The sequence below is a fragment of the Polypterus senegalus genome, chromosome 8 (assembly GCF_016835505.1).
Source record: "Polypterus senegalus isolate Bchr_013 chromosome 8, ASM1683550v1, whole genome shotgun sequence".
NCBI classification, from domain to species: domain Eukaryota; kingdom Metazoa; phylum Chordata; class Cladistia; order Polypteriformes; family Polypteridae; genus Polypterus; species Polypterus senegalus.
This window is the reverse complement of record NC_053161.1, coordinates 173,869,067-173,891,055: the sequence shown is the minus strand read 5'-3', so window position 1 is coordinate 173,891,055 and position 21,989 is coordinate 173,869,067. Positions and strand designations below refer to the sequence as shown.

General features: G+C 39.9%; 1 protein-coding gene across 1 annotated transcript in view; it reads left to right on the top strand.

Annotated features, from left to right (window-relative positions):
* The window catches only part of LOC120533402 (gastrula zinc finger protein XlCGF26.1-like), a 43,021-nt gene extending 26,305 nt beyond the window's left edge, over window positions 1-16,716 (top strand). Inside the window, exon 3 of the mRNA XM_039760263.1 lies at window positions 14,643-16,716. Within this exon, the coding sequence (XP_039616197.1) occupies window positions 14,643-15,904 (1,262 nt within the window). The 3' untranslated portion in view covers window positions 15,905-16,716. The remainder of the gene's footprint in view (window positions 1-14,642) is intronic.
* The last annotated feature ends 5,273 nt before the right edge of the window (window positions 16,717-21,989 follow it).

Below are 21,989 nucleotides of genomic sequence, written 5' to 3'. Positions count from 1 at the left end.
AGCATGAAAAGGTGGTCTTGAGCTTTTTGTGTGAAATGGATGTGGTTTAATGTGTGTTTAATGTGCTTCATCTATGTTATTGTAAGGTTTAGCAATTTTCTGTTCTTCAATTATAATTGTACAATCGTGCCTTTGTTTTGAAAGCCATATGAATTTACAAATTGTGATTGTATTGTGGAAAAGAATAAATAGCCACAGGTTTACTTATGCTTCTTTTATGTGCTTTTTACCACTTCTGCTATTTTCAGATTCCCTGTGCACCTTTTACACATGAGCAGAATTCAACTCCTCTTCAGACAGACCTTAATAAATAGCAAGTATTTAAGAGTCACAACTGTACTTCTACATATTTGAATCAGATCCCCGGTCATACACAGGGCCGGATTTTCCTATAGGCCTGAACTAGGCTTCAGCCTAGGGCCTCAAGATCAAGAGGGGCCTACATTCACATTGTTAGCAATTTGAACAAACTTAAAAATGGGAGGTGAAAGGGCCTCATAAGTGGAATAGCCTAGGGCCTCTTTTCATCTAAATCCGGCCCTGGTCATACATAATAAGTTGTTTGCAACATAAAGTTGCAAAATAACATTTTAAAAGTTTACGAAAAAGTACGAAAATACCATTCAATGCACAATAATTTACAGAAAACATTGCCTTTTGATGTTTGTCGATTCCTTGTAATTGTGGTAAAATAAGCACTTTTGTTTTTAACAAGTCGGAAAACGTAGGTGTGGTGTAACAGTCAGATGCGTTTGGGATAGAGTTGGATTGTTTTAAATATTTTATTCATTTCATCAGACACATCACATTTTTGGTTACTAAATATTTAGCAGCAGCGGTGTATGTGATGAGTGACGGGGATTTGCTCAGAGTGCAGCGCCACGGCACAGGCGGTAAAGGCACACGTAGCGACACTCCCACCATTTTTAATCCCTTGAACTGGCTTGCTGACAGGAGCAGCTGTCTGATGTGTAACAAGGGGAAATACTGAATACAAAATGTACACGTTGAAATGACCTCTTCCAAGTTAAATGTGAAACCGTAAACTAATCTGTAATTGAAGCAGTGCAGAATGTTTTTCTCTGTTCTGTTTTAAGGGTAAACAAACATGCAAGACAGAGTTGTCCGGACCCCTGGTCACCTAGCCTATGATTTTGGGTGAGAAAAGCAGGAATACGGTCGGGAGTAGGATTGATCTTTAGGCGGGCCTGGGACAACGGGGGCGAGAGCAGACAGAAACGTCAAAGATCTCGCTCAGGAGCTGCCGGGAGTGGGACTGAAAAATCAGTACTGTGCAGACCGCTAACTCAGAGTGATATCTGGAGATCGGTGCTTCTGACTAGGACTGCATGATTTGGGGAAATTGTGCTTAGTAGTGATAAGCGAAACGGCAGAAGATTGTTTTGTGAAATTGATGCTAAAATTCTTCAAAAGGAAACTCTAAGCTACCTGGTAAATTCAATTTCAAGTAAATTACCGGCTCATGATTTGCGATTGTGATCTCTTCTTAGCTTGTTCATTCATTAAAAGATGATGAAAGAATGCAGTTGCCACAGTTATTACTTTAAACACAAGTATTATAAAACGATTGCAATGATTGTAGTTAGACAAAAACTAATTAGTTTGATATTAAAGAAGTAATTGCCATAGCTTGAGCCCACAGGACTTTTTACTGTGCATATGGACTAGCAGAATAGCTAAATAAAAAATAAATATTTCCTCTCAGAAAATACAGTGGTGTGAAAAACTATTTGCCCCCTTCCTGATTTCTTATTCTTTTGCATGTTTGTCACACAAAATGTTTCTGATCATCAAACACATTTAACCAACAAAATGCAGTTTTTAAATGATGGTTTTTATTATTTAGGGAGAAAAAAAAATCCAAACCTACATGGCCCTGTGTGAAAAAGTAATTGCCCCCTGAACCTAATAACTGGTTGGGCCACCCTTAGCAGCAATAACTGCAATCAAGAGTTTGCGATAACTTGCAATGAGTCTTTTACAGCGCTCTAGAGGAATTTTGGCCCACTCATCTTTGAAGAATTGTTGTAATTCAGCTTTATTTGAGGGGTTTCTAGCATGAACTGCCTTTTTAAGGTCATGCCATAGCATCTCAATTGGATTCAGGTCAGGACTTTGACTAGGCCACTCCAAAGTCTTCATTTTGTTTTTCTTCAGCCATTCAGAGGTGGATTTGCTGGTGTGTTTTTGGTCATTGTCCTGTTGCAGCACCCAAGATCACTTCAGCTTGAATTGACGAACAGATGGCCGGACATTCTCCTTCAGGATTTTTTGGTAGACAGTAGAATTCATGGTTCCATCTATCACAGCAAGCCTTCCAGGTCCTGAAGCAGCAAAACAACCCCAGACCATCACACTACCACCACCATATTTTACTGTTGGCATGATGTTCTTTTTCTGAAATGCTGTGTTCCTTTTACGCCAGATGTAACGGGACATTTGCCTTCCAAAAAGTTCAACTTTTGTCTCATCAGTCCACAAGGTATTTTCCCAAAAGTCTTGGCAATCATTGAGATGTTTCTTACCAAAATTGAGACGAGCCCTAATGTTCTTTTTGCTTAACAGTGGTTTTGCGTCTTGGAAATCTGCCATGCAGGCCGTTTTTGCCCAGTCTCTTTCTTATGGTGGAGTCGTGAACACTGACCTTAATTGAGGCAAGTGAGGCCTGCAGTTCTTTAGACGTTGTCCTGGGGTCTTTTGTGACCTCTCGGATGAGTCGTCTCTGCGCTCTTGGGGTAATTTTGGTCGGCCGGCCACTCCTGGGAAGGTTCACCACTGTTCCATGTTTTTGCCATTTGTGGATAATGGCTCTCACTGTGGTTCACTGGAGTCCCAAAGCTTTACAAATGGCTTTATAACCTTTACCAGACTGATAGATCTCAAGTACTTCTGTTCTCATTTGTTCCTGAATTTCTTTGGATCTTGGCATGATGTCTAGCTTTTGAGGTGCTTTTGGTCTACTTCTCTGTGTCAGGCAGCTCCTATTTAAGTGGTTTCTTGATTGAAACAGGTGTGGCAGTAATCAGGCCTGGGGAAGGCTACGGAAATTGAAGTCAGGTGTGATACACCACAGTTAGGTGATTTTTGAACAAGGGGGCAATTACTTTTTCACACAGGCCCATGTAGGTTTGGATTTTTTTTCTCCCTAAATAATAAAAACCATAATTTAAAAACTGCATTTTGTGTTTACTTGTGTTATATTTGACTAATGGTTAAATGTGTTTGATGATCTGAAACATTTTGTGTGACAAACATGCAAAAGAATAAGAAATCAGGAAGGGGGCAAATAGTTTTTCACACCACTGTATACATGTATGTGAATGAAGCACCTAACAATGATGATAATAATATCAATGTGTTACCATATAAAGAGCACAGTGAATTAATTTCTGCAGAGAGGCTACAGAAAGTATTTCACTAAGGCCCCTCGACACTCTGACTTTTTTTTCTTATAAAAGTACTTTGGTGTGGGTCACGTTCAGAGGATTTTAGCCAATAGCAGTACACTGTAATGCTGACCACCGCATAACACACCAGATAACAGGATATTGTTGGTTTGGTATATTAGGATGTTGATGGAGAAGTATAGAGAAGGTCAGGAGGAGTTGCATTGCGTCTCTGTGGACCTGGAGAAAGCATATGACAGGGTGCCTCGAGAGGAGCTGTGGTATTGTATGAGGAAGTCGGGAGTGGCAGAGAAGTATGTAAGAGTTGTACAGGATATGTACGAGAGAAGTGTGACAGTGGTGAGGTCTGCGGTAGGAGTGACAGATGCATTCAAGGTGGAGGTGAGATTACATCAGGGATCAGCTCTGAGCCCTTTCTTATTTGCAAAGGTGATGGACTGGTTGACAGACGAGATTAGACAGGAGTCCCTATGGACTATGATGTTTACTGATGACATTGTGATCTGTAATAATAGTAGGGAGCAGGTTGAGGAGACCCCGGAGAGGTGGAGATTGGTGTTGCTGGTTAGAGAGGAGCGGAATGAAGGTCAGTAGAAACAAGACAGAATACATGTGTGTGCATAAGAGGGACGTTAATGGAATGGTGAGGATGCAGGGAGCAGAGTTGGCAAAGGTGGATGAGTTTAAATACTTGGGATCAACAGTACAGAATAATGGGGATTGTGGAAGAGAAGTGAAAAAGAGAGTTCAGACAGGGTGGAATGGGTGGAGAAGAGTGTCAAGAGTACAAGAGTAATTTGTGACAGACAGGTATCAGCAAGAGTGAAAGAGAAGGTCTACAGGATGGTAGTGAGACCAGCTATGTTATAAGGGCTGGAGACGGTGGCACTGACCAGAAAGCAGGAGACAGAGCTGGAGGTGGCAGTGTTAAAGATGCTAAGATTTGCACTGGGTGTGACGAGGATGGACAGGATTAGAAATGAGGACATTAGAGGTTCAGCTCATGTTGGACAGTTGGAAGACAAAGTCAGAGAGGCAAGATTGTGTTGGTTTGGACATGTGCAGATGAGAAATGCTGGGTGTATTGGGAGAAGGATGCTAAGGATAGAGCTGGCAGGGAAGTGGAGAAGAGGAAGGCCTAAGAGAAGGTTTATGATGTGGCGAGAGAAGACATGCAGGTGATGGGTGTAACAGAACAAGATGGTGAGGACAGAAAGATATGGAAGAAGATGATCTGCTATGGCAACCCCTAACGGGAGCAGCCAGTAGAAGAAGAAGGTATATTAGGATGGCTAAATTAGTAGGCCTATGACTTTTTATTAAGTTAGACATTTATTAAGTATGCTTATAGAGGTGAAGAGGAATGCTACCGACTGTAGCACAGTGCATTCTACATGTGATAAACTGGTTTCAGTTTATGCATGGAACAATGAGGGCATGTCTTAAACCCCTCAAAGAGCAGGGGATGTCTTTATTTTTTAAAGTTGGTGTTTTGAAACCTGAGAGAGTCCAGGAAGCTGTCTGGCGCTGGCTGCAGTGATGGTGTGAGTGAGAAAGTAGCTGTCTATTAATGTATGTGAGCAGTGGGCACAGTGTTTGAATGTCATGTGTGACACAGAGGGAGATTTGTCCCAAATGTAATTAAAGAGAGTGGGATTTCAGTGTAGAGTTTATTACAAGTAATACGGGGTGGCGCAGGGAAACGGGAAGTTTTCAATTGACGTTCAGTGCACAAATAAACACATTACAAAATACGTTTAATGATGAAATGTACAGGATATGCAATTAATGACGGTAATCAATATTCATTTTATGTTTTGAAGAAAACCTCATGAAGGTGTTGTCCATTTCTCAGTACACATTCTGACAGCCTGTTGTGGAAAATTCTGCATTGCTTGTCATAATTTGTCAAGAGGAATACCAGCGATTTCCACTTCAGTCCTCCTTTTTAGTTCAGCAATTGTTGCAGGACGTGTGCGGTACACTTGACTTTTAAGATGTCCACACAGGAAAAAAAAAATCACAAACTGTGAGATCTGGGGATCTCGGAGGCCATGGAATGTCACCGTTGTGTGAAATGGCACACTTTCCAAACAATCGTCGATTAGCTGCCATCGATTGCCAGACAGTATGCCAAGTGGCTCCACTTGAGGACTTTGTTTCTTAAGGCTGAACCCTTTTCTTCGAAATTAAGCACCCATGTTATACTCGCATGAGCAGACGGGACACGATCATGACGTCCTAACCTGTAACGATGGCGAAATTCTCTTTGTGCAGCAGTCACACTGTCATCATTTTTCTAAAAGACTTTCACAGCGAACGCTCGTTGCGCACCACTCCACTCTCCTTTATAACTAATGGCAAGGGGTTCTAAACGAGCCCAGGGTCGCCAACACCTAGTTCCAAAATGTCCCATTTCCCTGCACCACCCTGTATAATCATCATGGACTACCTAACTTATCTTAATACAGGACTGTATATGCATGCATTAAATTCATTCTCTGGCATTGTCTATCCAGTAGTAGATGGTGTGCCGCTAAAAATGAACACTAGTGTCAACATCTGTCCAAAGAATGTTTTTCCAGAACTGTGCTGGCTTTTTTAGATGTTCTTTAGCAAAGTCCAATCTAGCCTTTCTATTCTTGAGGCTTATGAGTGGCCTGCACCTTGCAGTGCACCCTCTGTATTTACTTTCATGGAGTTTTCTCTTTATAGTAAACTTGGATATCGATACGCCTACCAAGCCCTGGAGAGTGTTGTTCACTTGGTTGGCTGTTGTGAAGGGGTTTCTCTTCACCATGGAAATGATTCTGCGATCATCCACCACTGTTGTCTTCCGTGGACATCCAGGTCTTTTTGCGTTGCTGAGTTCACCAGTGCTTGCTTTCTTTCTCAGGATGTACCAGACTGTAGATTTTGCCACTCGTAATATTGTAGCAATTTCTCGGATGGGTTTTTTTCTGTTTTCACAGCTTAAGGATGGCTTCTTTCACCTGCATGGAGAGCTCCTTTGACCGCATGTTGTCTGTTCACAGCAAAATCTTCCACATGCAAGCACCACACCACAAATCAACTCCAGGCATTTTATCTGCTTGATTGATAATGATATAACGACTGACTTGTCCACACCTGCCCATGAAACAGCCTTTGAGTCAATTGTCCAATTACTTTTGAGCACCTGAAATGAAGGGATTGTGTTAAATGCTTTAGTTGCCTCACATTTTTATGCAATCGTTTTGTTCAACCCACTGAATTAAAGCTGAAAGTCTGCACTTCAACTCCATCTGAGTTGTTTCGTTTAAAATTCATTGTGGTAATGTACAGAACCAAAATGAGAAAAAAGTTGTCTCTGTTCCAATATTTATGGACCTAACTGTATGTATGATTGGAAAGATTTGCCTTCTGCTTCACAATGTTAATGAATGTCCGGCCAATGTGGAAATTATGAAACACTAACCAAATACATTTTATTTTGGAGCAATACATTGATGAAGTGTGTGAGGTTGGAACCCCGTCCAAGGTTGGTTCCAGTCTTACACCCATTGCAGCCATGATAGACAGCAACTCCCAATGACCATGAACTGGATATCTCGCTCTGAAAATGGATGGTTGGACAGACGACATTCGCCATATTCATGACAACCAAAGGATAAATGAGAAGCTCCTGTTCATTTGTTGTGGCTCTGCATGTGCTGTATTAAAAAATAAATAATCTCCCCATTCCCTTATTCTGTAAAGACACAAGTGCCAATGATGAAAGCATTCTCTGTCTTGAAAGTGCACAGGGGGTCCATCCATCCATTTTCCACCCCGCTGAATCCGAACACAGGGTCATGGGGGTCTGCCGGAGCCAATCCCAGCCAACACAGGGCACAAGGCAGGAACCAATCCCGGGCAGGGTGCCAACCCACCGCAGGACACACACAAACACACACTAGGGCTAATTTAGAATCGCCAATCCACCTAACCTGCATGTCTTTGGACTGTGGGAGGAAACCCACACAGACATTAGAACATTAGAACATTAGAACAATCTAGACGAGAACAGGCCATTCAGCCCAACAAAGCTCGCCAGTCCTATCCACTTGTTTCCTTCAAGAAAACATCAAGTCGAGTTTTGAAAGTCCCTAACGTCTTACTGTCTACCACACTACTTGGTCTCTTATTCCAAGTGTCTATCGTTCTTTGTGTAAAGAAAAACTTCCTAATGTTTGTGTGAAATTTACCCTTAACAAGTTTCCAACTGTGTCCCCGTGTTCTTGATGAACTCATTTTAAAATACAAGTCTCGATCCACTGTACTAATTCCCTTCATAATTTTAAACACTTCAATCATGTCACCTCTTAATCTTCTTTTGCTTAAACTGTAAAGGCTCAGCTCTTTTAATCTTTCCTCATAATTCAACCCCTGTAGACCTGGAATCAGCCTAGTCGCTCTTCTCTGGACCTTTTCTAGTGCTGCTATGTCCTTTTTGTAGCCTGGAGACCAAAACTGCACACAGTACTCAAGATGAGGCCTCACCAGTGCATTATAAAGGTTGAGCAGAACCTCCTTGGACTTGTACTCCACAGATCAAGGCGCTATATAACCTAACATTCTGTTAGCCTTCTTAATGGCTTCTGAACACTTTTGGGAAGTTGATAGCTTAGAGTCCACTATGACTCCTAAATCCTTCTCATAAGGTGTACTCTCGATTTTCCGACCGCCCATTGTGTATTCAAACCTAATATTTTTACTTCCTATGTGTAATACTTTACATTTACTGACATTAAATTTCATCTGCCACAAATCTGCCCAAGCCTGTATGCTATCCAAGTCCTTCTGTAATGATATAACGGATTCCAAATTATCTGCTAATCCACCTATCTTGGTATCATCTGCAAACTTAACCAGCTTGTTACTTATATTCCTATCTAAATCATTTATATATATTAAAATAGCAGAGGCCCTAGCACTGACCCCTGTGGTCACCACTCTTAACATCGGCCAGTTCTGATGAGGTTCCTCGCACCATCACCCTCTGCTTCCTGTGTCTGAGCCAATTCTGCACCCATCTAAAAACATCACCCTGAATTCCCACTTCTTTTAACTTGATGCCCAACCTCTCATGTGGCACCTTATCAAATGCTTTCTGAAAGTCCAGATAAATAATATCATAAGCTCCACTTTGATCGTATCCTTTTGTTGCCTCCTCATAGAATTCCAACATGTTAGTAAAACACGACCTCCCTCTTCTGAACCCATGCTGACTTTTCAGAATAACTCCTGTCCTTGTCCTTGTCATGTGTTGCTCAATCTTATCCTTAATAATTCCTTCCATTAATTTTCCTGTGATGCTTGTTAAGCTTACTGGCCTATAGTTGCTTGGATCTGCCCTGTCATCCTTTTTATATAATGGGATGATATTTGCCATTTTCCAGTCCTTTGGAATCTCTCCAGTGCACAGTGACTTCCTAAAAATATGTGTCAAGGGTTTATATCTGTACTCACTAGCCTCCTTAAGAACACGAGGATAAATATTATCTGGTCCTGGTGATTTGTTTGATTTCATCTTATTTAATCTGAGCAGCACTTCTCTCTCTACAATTTCCAAATCCCTCAGTACCTCCTTAGTAGTCGCGTTTACCTCTGGGAGGTTATCCACTTGCTCACTTGTAAACACCTCAGAAAAATGTAAGTTTAGGGCATCTGCTATTTCATTGTCTGTATCTTTAAATTCCCCTTTACTATTCCTGATGAACTTGACCTCCTCCTTAACTGTTCTTTTACTACTAAAATACTGAAAGAATCTCTTGGGGTCTTCTTTCGCCTTATCTGCTATATTCCTCTCCAACTGTCTTTTAGCCTCTCTGATATCCTTCTTAATGGTTGCCCTCATGTTCTCATACGCGCTACGATTCTCTTTGCAGTCATTAGTCTTATATGCCTTATACAGCAGATTTTTCCTTTGCAACTTCTTTTTTAAATCTTTATTAATCCACCGTGGAGTTTTTTTTAGTTTCCTATTACTTCCAAATTTAGGTCTGTATCTCTCCTGCATTACATGTAAAACATTTTTAAACCTGTTCCACTGCTCCTCGACTGTCTCCACATTTAAAAGCTTATTCCAGTCTATCCTACTTAGACTTTGTCGCATCTGCTCAAAATTAGCCCTACCAAAGTTCAACTTAACAATTTTAGTCTTTGCATCTGTACTCTTTAAAAATACTGAGAATTGTATTACATTCTGGTCACTTGACCCTAGTGGTCCAATCATCTCTACACCCTCAATTCTATCCTGATTATTACAGAATACTAAATCCAGATAGGCTTCACCCCGTGTTGGTGCAGACACGGGGAGAACATGCAAACTCCACGCTGGCAGGACTCCTAACAGCACTCCCACTGCGCCACCGTGCACGGGGGGTTCACCACTTTAATAAGGTAGAACATTCAGGACTTTTAAGTGATTGAGAGATAACCACAACTCCTCTCCAAAATTCAAGGTCTGGGATGTAAACATAGAACAAAACATTTTACTTCTGTAAGTGATCTTCTACAGCTTACTAAACTGTTAACACGATTCACAAATTTAAGAACTTAAGACATTTATTAAGTATGCTGATAAGGGTGAAATGTAATGCTGTCCTGCAAAGTAATGTGAGATTTCAGTTTTTGATTTGTGATAAGTTTGCAAACCTTTCTGATAATATGTGTGCACGTGGATATGGGGAACTGAGTATAGATTGATGGAGAACAATTGAAAATATATCAGTTTAAAATTAAAATCTACAGAACAATATAAAGTGTGCAGAAAGTGAAGTGGTCTCAGTTCTTTATGAATTGACTGAGTCTGTCCTTTGTATGTGAGGGTGACAGACTTCACAATGAGTATTGTTCTTGTAAATAATTAATTATTAACTAGGGGACTCTGCCCGCTGCTCGCTTTGCTCGCCAACCCCTAGGGGGGCATCTGCATGCAATCCTCTTTGAGTCCCTACCACTTGCATATGGGTAAGCGGATGAACAATTTAAACTGATTGTTATTTTCATGGGAACTGTTACATATGCATAATAGAACTAACTATTTTACATTACAGCGAGTAACTAACCATATTAAAAAATAGTAAAAGTAATAAATTGAAATAAAATTGTTTCATGTTGCATTAGAGGTATTTGTTGAGTTATATATTTTCGTTCTGTTTGGCTTTGAAATTAACATGCAAATACTTTTTAAACTTCTGTCTTTGATATCTCCGTCTTTCGAAACTATTATCGCTGACAGTTCGTCACGTGTTGGTGTATTATAAATGCGAGCGGGATCTTTCGGATTCATATAGAAATCCAAGAAAACTTCTTTGTCCGTGTTGTGCAGATAACTTTTGTGTAAAGTGCGATACTTTTGGACGTATGGATTTGTATCCATTATTGGCTGTAGCATTTCTTATACGTCCGATCGTTTAACTCTTTCGATTCCATGTTGCATTGCTTCTCCGTGATCATAATTTTACACCTGACTGAATTGTGGTTTCTTCTAAATTAAACTTGTCGTAGCTTTAATTGTTGCAGGGCCACAGATTCTCATAGCGTATGGTCCTGAATCATGTAAATCTACGTTTTGAGCATTGAATGATGTGAACAGATTATTGTAGATTCAGATATTTTGCCTGTAGTGTTGGTGGAGTTCACTTTCACCAAATAACAAATCTTTTAATTCTCACAGATACACCTCTTCATTGGGAAGAAACACTATTTTTTCCTGATTGCAACATGAATTAGACGATCTACAAGTCTCCGACTTAAACTTTAAAGCTGAACAATATCTACATACTTCTATCATATCACCTATCTCTTTTTGCTGTTCCGTTATTTCACCGAGTAATAATTTCCGTTTCTTTGCGCTAATGTGATCTTTACTATCAGTTTTTTGCAACTTTCGAATTTTACTACTTTCCTAATCTCTAACTTGCACTGCATGTGTATCGCGTCAATGTTTGTGAACCTCTTTACGACGTTCTACTTTGTCTTCTACTCTGTCTTTTATTTCTGACCCTACTTGGACCTGCTAGGTTTTCAATTCCACTTTCCTTATTTTCCGAATTTGCACTTAGATTATTATTGTTCTTTTTTGAATTCTTTTCTCTCCAATGCTTTTTGGGCTTCTTTTCAACACGCTGCCCTTTCTTCTTTGCATAGTTGTTAACATGTCATCCAGAACATATAAAATTATTGTCCAGAAAAGGACTAAAATGAAGGATATAAAAAGATTGTATGTCTAAAGATACTGTCCAAAAAACCTTCTTTAAAGGATGAAACTGGGGACTTTTCGTAAACAACTTTAAATGAGGAAAATGTAAAAAATTATAAGAGCTGAGCGCGCAGGAACTGTGTCTGATAAAAGCATTCACATGGATGAGAGGTAAAAGGGCCGTGGGCATGTTCGAATATGGTTGAGAGGAGGGAGTGACTTGAAGGTCAAAGTCTCGTCTCGCGGGACTTGAAAAAGGTCTTGACTCGTCACAGGATTTTTTTTTATATAATAGAGAGATATATTTGTTGTTTAAATTATATTTTTCAGTCTGTAAAGCCTATTAAAATGCATTATACAGGTGTCAGAATTTGCTCTTATGTTTTTGGTAACACCTTGTTGCATTTACTCTTCAAAAACTAGAGTTGGAAGGGGGGGGGTTGAAGTTTAACGGATGGGCATGCAGAACTGAAAATCTTTATAATGTATAGGCTAGTTAAAATCACAGGTCTTGAGATTTAAAGAAAAAGAGAAATGGAAATAATCCTTGTAAGAGCTAGTTTCCTAATTACGTAAGATTGATAAATGTTTTAGTAAATGACAATGCATAATCTATAGGAGGTTCCTATAACCCCCATAAGTAGAATTTAATTGGTATATTCTAATCATTTCTAACGGCTCTGACTAAACATTATTCTCAGTTAGTGATCAGCCTTGCCATGTGTAAGGTGTAGAGGGCACACGGTTTTAAACCGTGCCTTTTAAGAATTGCATACCTTGTGTGCGTGTTTTGTATGTCAAGTAACATGTAAGACAAAGCATTTAATTGAAAGTGCTGTGTCGTACATTTAAAGCGTACAGAAGAAGTTAAGAACTTTTAAGTACAGAAATAAATAAAGTTTCTCAAGAAAAGCTAAGTTTAGAGAAGATACCTTTCCTTTTTTTTTTGCCTTTTATTCTATGTGTGTAACAAATTTTTCCTTTATTCTTGTGTGGATTATTTGCTTTTAATTTTCACTAAATATTTTTAACACAAGCTTTTGGACTGAGAGATTTCTTTCGGCACGCTTTTTACCTGTGCTTGAACTCGCCTTATATTCCGGCGGCTACAATCCTCCAGTCCTAATCTTGACCGGGTTACCCATGGAAAACTTCTTCAAGATGAGGTGTCAACACAGAAGAATCCATGAATGGCCCTCATGGTCCTCTCAGCTCAATCACAGAGAACCTTACTAAGAACAGGAATACTGGGCCTCATACCTCCAACCAGGCTTGTGATCAGTGACGAGTTCATTGTGGCCAAGTGGCTCACATAGAACGTCACGCACAATCTGACAAAGACACATTGAGCCACTCTGCGAGAAGGATGATGGTTGAGCGAAGTGACTATTGGGTATGAGCAAGAGTAAAATGTGTCCATGTCTGCTAGACCTTGGTAGTGAAAACTGCCCTTTGACCCATGGAGTGTTGCTTTTGTAATGAGGCGTATGAGCTGGGGCCTATTTAGGAGATCCTGGTGAGAAATAGTGGGACTCGCCTGTAAATGAAGCATTGTCTCTTAAAACAAAACTGTTCATCAAAAGTGATTTCAGTTTTACTCTGAAGTTGCCTCATGCGAGACACTTCATGTTGGCATGTGGGTACTGAGAAGACCTTGACTGAATATCTTACATTTTGAGCTTCTTCCAGAGGATCTGAAAGCCATCTTAATGAGATTTCAAGTTCCATAGAGGAGAACCTTCATCATTGTTTGTGTGTGTGTGTGTATGAATCAAACAACTGTGGCTTTTTAATAGGCTTTAGATTCAGTGCTGAAAAAGGGTACCGTCTACTGGCTGTATAGTCCTACTGGGAGAATTCAACAGGCTTTTGGGGAAAAATCGAGGAACATGGTGGGGCAAGAATAGGAGGAGTGATCTGTATGATTTCTGCTGAAGTGGTGAATTGTTATTTGACTTCTGTTCTGGTTAAGGATTATCTGTAATGAACATTATTTTTGATCACAAGGTTTGTCATTAGCATACTTGGTACCAGCATACTTTAGGCTAAAGTTCAGTGATTGACTGTGATTGTGCTGTCTATTTTGTATCCAAATGAAGTCTACTCTGAGGCCAAAGGTTCTGGAAATTTGGATAAAAGGAGGCGCTGAGATGTCAAGTGATCACCGCTGAGCTGACTCAGGTGAATGGCCCAAATGGGTAGTTCAAGCCTCCTTTCAGAATGACTTCAACTCCAGATGGGCTTCTCCTGTATTGTGGCTAATCAGTATGTTTAGCAGGAATAAATTGTGACACTACACATCCATTACCTTTGTGATAGAGAGTATGAATGTCACCAGTGTGTCACAAAGCTGACCAATCCTTGTTTCCACTTCCACCCCCATCCAGAGGAGACACAAATAACCATGCTAATCCAGTGTCTCTCATATCCATAATTTTTCTCCCGGTGTTCATTAACACTTTATTATTTCTTCTGTTTTACTTTGGTGATTGAAATAAGTCAGTTTGATCTGTGGGGAAAAATGTCATAACACATTCTGATGATTAAAGGCGCATTTCACATCTTTGGCATGGTGCTCTGCTTTATAAATGAACCTGAAGATGATCACTTTTCATTCCATTAATCAAATAAAATAAAAACAAGGTATAATTGTAAATAATCCATTAATTGTATAATGATGAAATGCTGATGCTGTTCCGTCGTTTTAGTTTACAAAATGTGACCAGTAGTCTAGTCAACTGGGACTCTAACACAGATGATCTCTTTATTTATTTCATTTTCTTGTGCCCGACCACCTGTGTCGTAATGCAGAAAGGAACATTACGAAGTTGAGTGGCTTTCCTTTTGCAAACCAAGTTTTACAGTTGCTTATGCTTATAAAAGGCTGTTGATTATTTCATCCAGCATTTAATGTTGTGACTTAATGTGAATAATAGATAAGTGGATGGAGAATAAAGCTTTAATTTTTTCTTTTAAACTTCACACAGGAGACAAACCTCATTGCTGTTCTGAATGTGGCAAACAATTTTCGTCCGAGGGATGTCTTAAGATACACAAAAGAATTCATATGGAAGAGAAGTCTTACTGCTGTTCTGAATGTGGCAAGCAGTTTTTGAAAAGGTGTTTACTTCATAGACACCAAAGGATCCACACAGGAGAGAAACCTTACTGCTGTTCTGAATGTGGCAAGCAGTTTTCGCACAAATGGGATCTTCAGATCCATCAGAGAATTCACACGGGAGAAAAGCCTTATTGCTGTCCTGAATGTGGCAAACTATTTTCATCCAAGGGATGTCTTAAGATACACAAAAGAATTCATATGGAAGAGAAGCCTTACTGCTGTTCTGAATGCGGCAAGCAGTTTTCACAAAAATGGCACCTTCAGAGCCACCAAAGAATGCATACAGGAGAAAAACCTTATTGCTGTTTGGAATGTGACAAGCGGTTTTCACAGAAGAGCAGTGTTCTAAGACACCAAACAGTTCACACAGGAGAGAAGCCTTATTGCTGTTCTGAGTGTGGCAAACGATTTTCAGAAAAGCGCAATCTTCTGAAACACCAAACAATCCACACAAGAGAGTATCCATATTGCTGTTCTAAATGTGGTGAGAAGTTTTTGAAAAAGACTCATCTAAAGTACCACCAAAGAATTCACACACAAGAGAAGCCTTATTGCTGCTCTGAATGTGGCAAGCAGTTTTTGCAGAGATGGTATCTTCGGATCCACCAAAGAATTCACACGGGAGAAAAGCCTTATTGCTGTTCTGGATGTGGTAAGCAGTTTTTGCAGAAGAGCAGTCTTCAAATCCATCAAAAAATTCACACCGGAGAAAAGCCTTATTGCTGTTCTGAATGTGGCAAGAAGTTTTCGCAGAAGAGCAGTCTTCAGGTACACCAAAGAATTCACACGGGAGTGAAGCCTTATTGCTGTTCTGAATGTGGCAAGCAGTTTTCGCTCAAGAAGAATCTTCAGAGCCACCAAAGAATTCACACGGGAGAAAAGCCTTACTGCTGTTCTGAATGTGGCAAGCGTTTTTTAAAAAGGAGTTCACTTCATGCACACCAAAGCATTCACACAGGTGAAAAGCCTTATTGTTGTTCTGAATGTAGTAAGTGCTTTTTGCTCAAAACCAGTCTTCAGATTCACCAAAGAATTCACACAGGAGAGAAGCCTTATCGTTGTTCTGAATGTGGGAAGTGCTTTTCACAAGCTGGCAATCTTTCGACCCATCGAAAAATTCATACTTGAGAGAAGCCATATTGCTTTTCTGAACGTGGCAAGTGCTTATCACAAAGGAGTCAACTTCAGCGCCACAAGGAAATTAACAGTGGCATCACCACAGTGGGACAGACTCTCATGGTACACTTGTGTGTTCTTAAGAAAATAAGAGAACCTGACACAGTCCAGTGTGCATGTGAAGATAAAGACGAGACCAAGTACTGCTAGTTCTACACAACTGCACATGAGCTCTCAACTGAAGTGCATCCTGGGACTGCTTGTGCAAAACTGCAGTGCAGAAATGTAATTTTGATTTCCAAATTAGATAATATAGAAAAATATATTCTTAAAATTGGTAATCTCTACGCTTTAGAAAAGTATTTTAAGCCCATGAGAAACGTTATATTTCCCTAGGTATTAAGATTAAAGTGTTAGGATTAAAAAGGCTTATGCCTACATATTTTTATTATTCTGTATGAGCTAGAAACCACCACTGTTTCATAAGCCAAAGGTCAGACGTGCAAGAGAGCTGGAAAGGACGGACCCCCTCTGTTAAAGAGGGAATACGAACTTTCCAACTATAAAAATTGGGGTGACTGCTGAGCTAGCAGGGAGTAATGATAGGCCTTGTCAAACGGATATGATGGACAGACTGGGGTTTGACACCCCATCAGCTAAGAAATATTGGTAGAATGAATTAGAGGCAGGATTAGAGCAGTGGAAGGATAGGAGTCCGATGAGAATGAATAATGGCTTGTATGATAAGAATTCTGCGGTGGGCTGGCACACTGTCCGGGGTTTGTTTCCTGCCTTGTTCCCTGTGTTGGCTGGGATTGGCTCCAGCAGACCCCCGGGACCCTGTAGTTAGGATATAGCGGGTTGGATAATGGATGGATGGATGATAAGAATTGTAATAAATGTAAGAAATGTCCATTGCATCAGAAGCCATTCTGTATGTGCGCTGTACAATAAATCTTAATTCTGCTGCTTGTCCTGAGACTCCGAGTGCCTTCATTGGGGCTAAGGCTGCTCGACCCAGTCTGCTTCTACAATAACTGATGCAGATTTAGGATAATTAACTGAAATAATTGAAAAAAGGTTTAGAGAAATTAGAATGCCTCCAAAGAACAGCACACAAAGAAAATATACAGGAAAGGATGCCAGCATTTATATTAAATGAAAGCATTGGCAGAGAATTGCATAAGAAGTGATATTTACATATTGTAAAATCTGAAATGAACACCCACATGTTGAACAGAGACAACCAGAGAATTATTAGCCAGAAGTGGAATGTCCTCAAAGGTATGTCTGTGGTTCTCAAACAGTGCAATGCTAAAGGAAAAGTGAGAAGAAGTTCTAGCAGATTGAAGGTGACAACAAAGGTTTACATTTCAAAGAAATTGCCATATAAACCCCAATGGATAAAGAAGAGGGGCAGTGAGAATTAGAAAAATCAACAGGATAAACAGCATGCAGTTACACAGACAGAAGAAAAGCAAATCGGTCACTACACCAGAAGAAATGATACAATCACGAGAGGACAAAGTCATTCAGGAACTTAAAGAACCTGTGGACTTAATAGAGAGGTGTAGAAAAAGACGAGTGAACAAGAATAACAAATTATCATAGTGGATAGGCTTCTTGATTTAATGTTGCAGTGATTTTTGCCAGCTGTTTCAATGTGCATTGCAATTTTTAAAGTATTGTGATGTTCTATGTAATGTGATTCAATATTGTGATTTATTGCAGATTTTTCCTTTTTATGAATCGAGAATTTCTCTCCATCTTGGCATTTTAAAGTCATGGTGAGTAATGCAATTAAATACAAGGTCTGTCTATTAAATAATGAGATTGACACAATAACTCACTTTTATTTATATAACAATTCTAATGCTTGTCCCCTTCAATATACTCCCCATTCACAATTACGCACCGATGCAGTCTTGGTTTTCACTGGTCGAAGGTGTAGAACAGGTCAGTTTTTAAGACATCAAACGTTTTATTCTTTACCGTATCCATTGACTTAAAACCTGTTCCTTTAACACTAGAATTACCAGAGTCAACGAAAAAAACTCGTAGATCCGGCCCACCTTAAAACCATTCGCACCTCTCCGCCAGTGTCTTTTGTCATCTAAATGTGCTGATAAAGACAAGCTGCAAACAGCCGGCTATTCCATCCCCCCACCGACATAGAACGTGCACGAACTTCTCCCAGCTCATGCCTTGATTGATTATCTGGGAGTAAATATATATAAATAAACAGGGCTAGGCACAGTATAACAGATATATAAAAAACAGCTAAGGGGATAGATATATAGATGGATAGGAAGGAAAGGCACTATATGATAGGCAGACAGGGAAGTGCTATGTAATAATAAAATTACTGTTATTACTATATACATAGACAGGGAGTTCAGGCAGAGCGGCAAAGATTAAAAAGAAAAACAAACAACATTTTCTCCCCAGCGGGGAATCGAACTTGGGTCTCTGAGGCACGGCAAGCCTGCTGCGTTCTGAGTCAGCAAATCTTACCGGTACGCAACGGAAGCTCCTGTATTGTTCTTGAACCTTTTGTGAAAGTGTTTATTTGAACTTTGGACTTCAGGTTTCACACATTTTATAGTTTATGCCTACATTTTGTAACATTACTAAAATGTGAAAAAGTTTCTGTTTTAACAGTGTGTTTACACAGATTACTGTAGAAACGAAACCGACATGAAATGCATGTGATCTGTTATTTCCACTCTAAAACTCCACTTCACTCCCAGATTATCAATCAAGGCATGAGCTGGGAGAAGTTTGTGCACGTTCTGAGTCGGTGGGGGGATTTAATAGCCGGCTGCTTGCAGCTTGTCTTTATTGGCACATGTAGAGTACAAAGGACGCTGGCAGAGAGGTGTGAATGGATTTAAGGTGGGCCGGATCTACAAGTTTTTTCGTAGGCTCTGGTAATTCTAGTGTTAAGCACCAATTTCAACTTAGGAAAAACACACGTGCATGAGACATGCAGTCTTTCCCGCAAGCTGCAGTAAGCATTTGAAAAGATTCTGTTGGTGTTTTGTTCAATTTTATTAAAAATTTTAGATTGATACTGTGGACGCTGAAGTCGGGGAAAAAACAACGGGAGTCAAAAACGGCAATTTAAAATAAAAAGCAATTTATTTTATTCTTGGTGAGAGGAGAGGCTGCCTGCCTGCCAGCTCAAGTAGCTACTGACAGGTCAGATCAGACAACCTGTCCAAAGAAGGGAGTTAGCCCAGTTTTATACCCATCTTGTTTACTAAATGAAAAGAGCAAGTATGGCAGTTCAATTTGAGGTCACGCAGAGTTTGCAAGTAGCTTAAGGTGACACATTAAATCAGTACGTGCAGAAGTACATGGTAGTCTTTATGGCTAGTTTTGCAGGTCAGTTACAGAGACAGCACTTTGCAAAACATGTACTTCCCTATTCTTCTGCACCATCAAAGTTACAACACTTCAGCGGCAATGTGGCAGTTACAATTTAAGAATCTTATTATAGCTTACGTTTCGCACATAGTGATCATCACACATAATAATTGGTTATACAATATCAAAAGCTACCTTAAAAGTTAGTTTAGTACATTTGTCTTACAGGAATACACTCTCACAGCTTAGTATCTGTATTAGATTACATTTGTTCAGTTAGTTTAGCACATTCTTATTTAATACATAAGTGTCACGCTTCTTATAGTTTTATTAGCATCATACTTTTAGTATTTGGAAAGACTGAAGCACCTTAATTCTAAATATTTCTTTCTCAATACGTTGGTCAACTTTTAAACTTAGCATGATTACGGCACACAGTGGGAAACGCAACTGCATTAAACGGTGGCTGACAATCAACTAAACAGCAGAGAGTGTTGTTGTTTGTCGTGCAGGTTTGGACAGATTTAATTCTCGCTGCTTTGTTTAAGAGACAGAAACACAGTCTCATTATTTAATAGACAGACCTCGTATATATATGTTAAGTGGAGTGTTTTTATTGAGTCAACAAGTAAACTTCATGACTATGTCCTTATCAATAGAAAGTTGGGGAAGCAAGAAATTTATCACACTTCTCATGTGTACTGCTCTGTCGGGTTGGCACATCGGTGTTCAGCCTGTGCTGTGGAACATCTGACCAGTTCTGCTTTCGCTGCAAAGCCTGAAGGCTTTGGGTGCTTCGGTGGATAAACGCAGTGACTCGTCTGATTCTTCCTAACAGCCTCACAACGGCCGGTAATTTGAGTGCTCACTGAGCTGCCAAGTTTAATGTATGTGCATATCATTTAAACGTGAGGAAAGCCAACCACCCTGAGCTACAAAAAGCATATTCAACACCTTGTCGGTGACTAACACCGGCTCTTTTTCAATTCCCCATTCCTTAGTGACACTGCAAAGTAGTTTGGCCACGTTAGCCCTGAAATGACTGTCATGCAGGACATGAGAGCATAGGCACCATCCTTTAGTTTTGTGATGTGATGTTACTGTAACATTAGAACACTGTAGCCGAGAACAGGACTTTGGGCCCAACAAAGCCTGCCAGTCATATTCACTTAATTCTTCTAGTTTTGAAAGTGCCTAAAGTCCTACTGTCTACCACGCTACTTGGTAGCTTATTTCAGGTTTCTATGGTTTTCTGTGTAAAGAAAACCTTCCTAATGTTTGTGCGAAATTTACCCTTAACAAGTTTCCAACTGTGTCTCCGTGTTCTTGATGAACTCATTTTAAAATACAAGTCTCGATCCACTGTACTAATTCCCTTCATAATTTTAAACACTTCAATCAGGTCACCTCTTAATCTTCTTTTGCTTAAACTGTAAAGGCTCAGCTCTTTTAATCTTTCCTCATAATTCATCCCCTGTAGCCCTGAATCAGCCTAGTCGCTCTTCTCTGGACCTTTTCTAGCGCTGCTGTGTCCTTTTTGTAGCCTGGAGACCAAAACTGCACACAGTACTCCAGACGAGGCCTCACCAGTGTGTTATAAAGCTTGAGCAGAACCTCCTGTGAGGCGCTATATAACCTGACATTCAGTTAGCCTTCTTAATGGCTTCTGATCACTGTCTGGAAGTCGATAGCTTAGAGTCCACTACGACTCCTAAATCCTTCTCATGAGGTGTATTCTCGGTTTTCAGACCTCCCATTGTGTAATCAAACCTAAGATTTTTAATTCTTGCGTGTAATACTTAAAGAAAAATGTATTCTTAAAATTGGTTTTCTCTATGTATTAGAAAAGTATTATACATGAGACAAGTAGGTACTATATTTCACTGACCGTTAAGATGCAAGAGTTAGAATTAAAAAGGCTTCTTTTTGTTGTTCTATATGAGCTAGAAACCACCAGTGTTTTATAAGCCAAGGGTCAGACGTGCTAGAGAGCCGAAAAGATGAGCCCCCTCGCTTAGAGAGGGAATGTGAACTCTTTGGCTGTAAATAAGTGTTGAGCTAGTAGGGAGTAAGGGTAGGCCTTGTCAAACAGATATGATGGACAGAGTGGGGTTTCACATCCCCTCAAAAAAGAAATTTTGGTTGAATTAATTGGAGGCAGGATGAGAGCAGTGAAATACTAGGAGTCAGAAGAGGATGAATAATGGCTTGTATGATAAGAATTGTAATAAATGTGAGGGATGCCCATGGCTGGGTGCTCATTGCATCTGTAGCGCAAGTCTGTATGTGCACCGTACAATAAATCTTAATTCTGCTGCCTGTCCTGAGACTCCGAGTGCCTTCATTAGGGCTGAGAGTGCCCGTGCCAGCCTGCTTCTACAATAACTGATGCAAATGAATAATGGCTTGTATGATAAGAATTTATAATAAATGTAAGAGATGCCTACGGTTGGGCGCTCATTGCATATGTGTGTTGTTGCAGCAACATGCTGCTCAAAGAAGGCACACTGAGTTTTAGGAAGATAGCATTACCTAATATCCATCACCTGACCGAAACTGCCATCATTACTTCATACCCTATGTAGGCATCTGTTATGGTGTATAAAATCTGTACATTTTGGTTTCCATTATATTTTATTCAAGACAAGACAACAGATGAACTAAGACCAATTAAAGCAGGTTTTCTTCCCTTACACCTTACTTTTGTTCATAGCTTAGTGCTAATTTG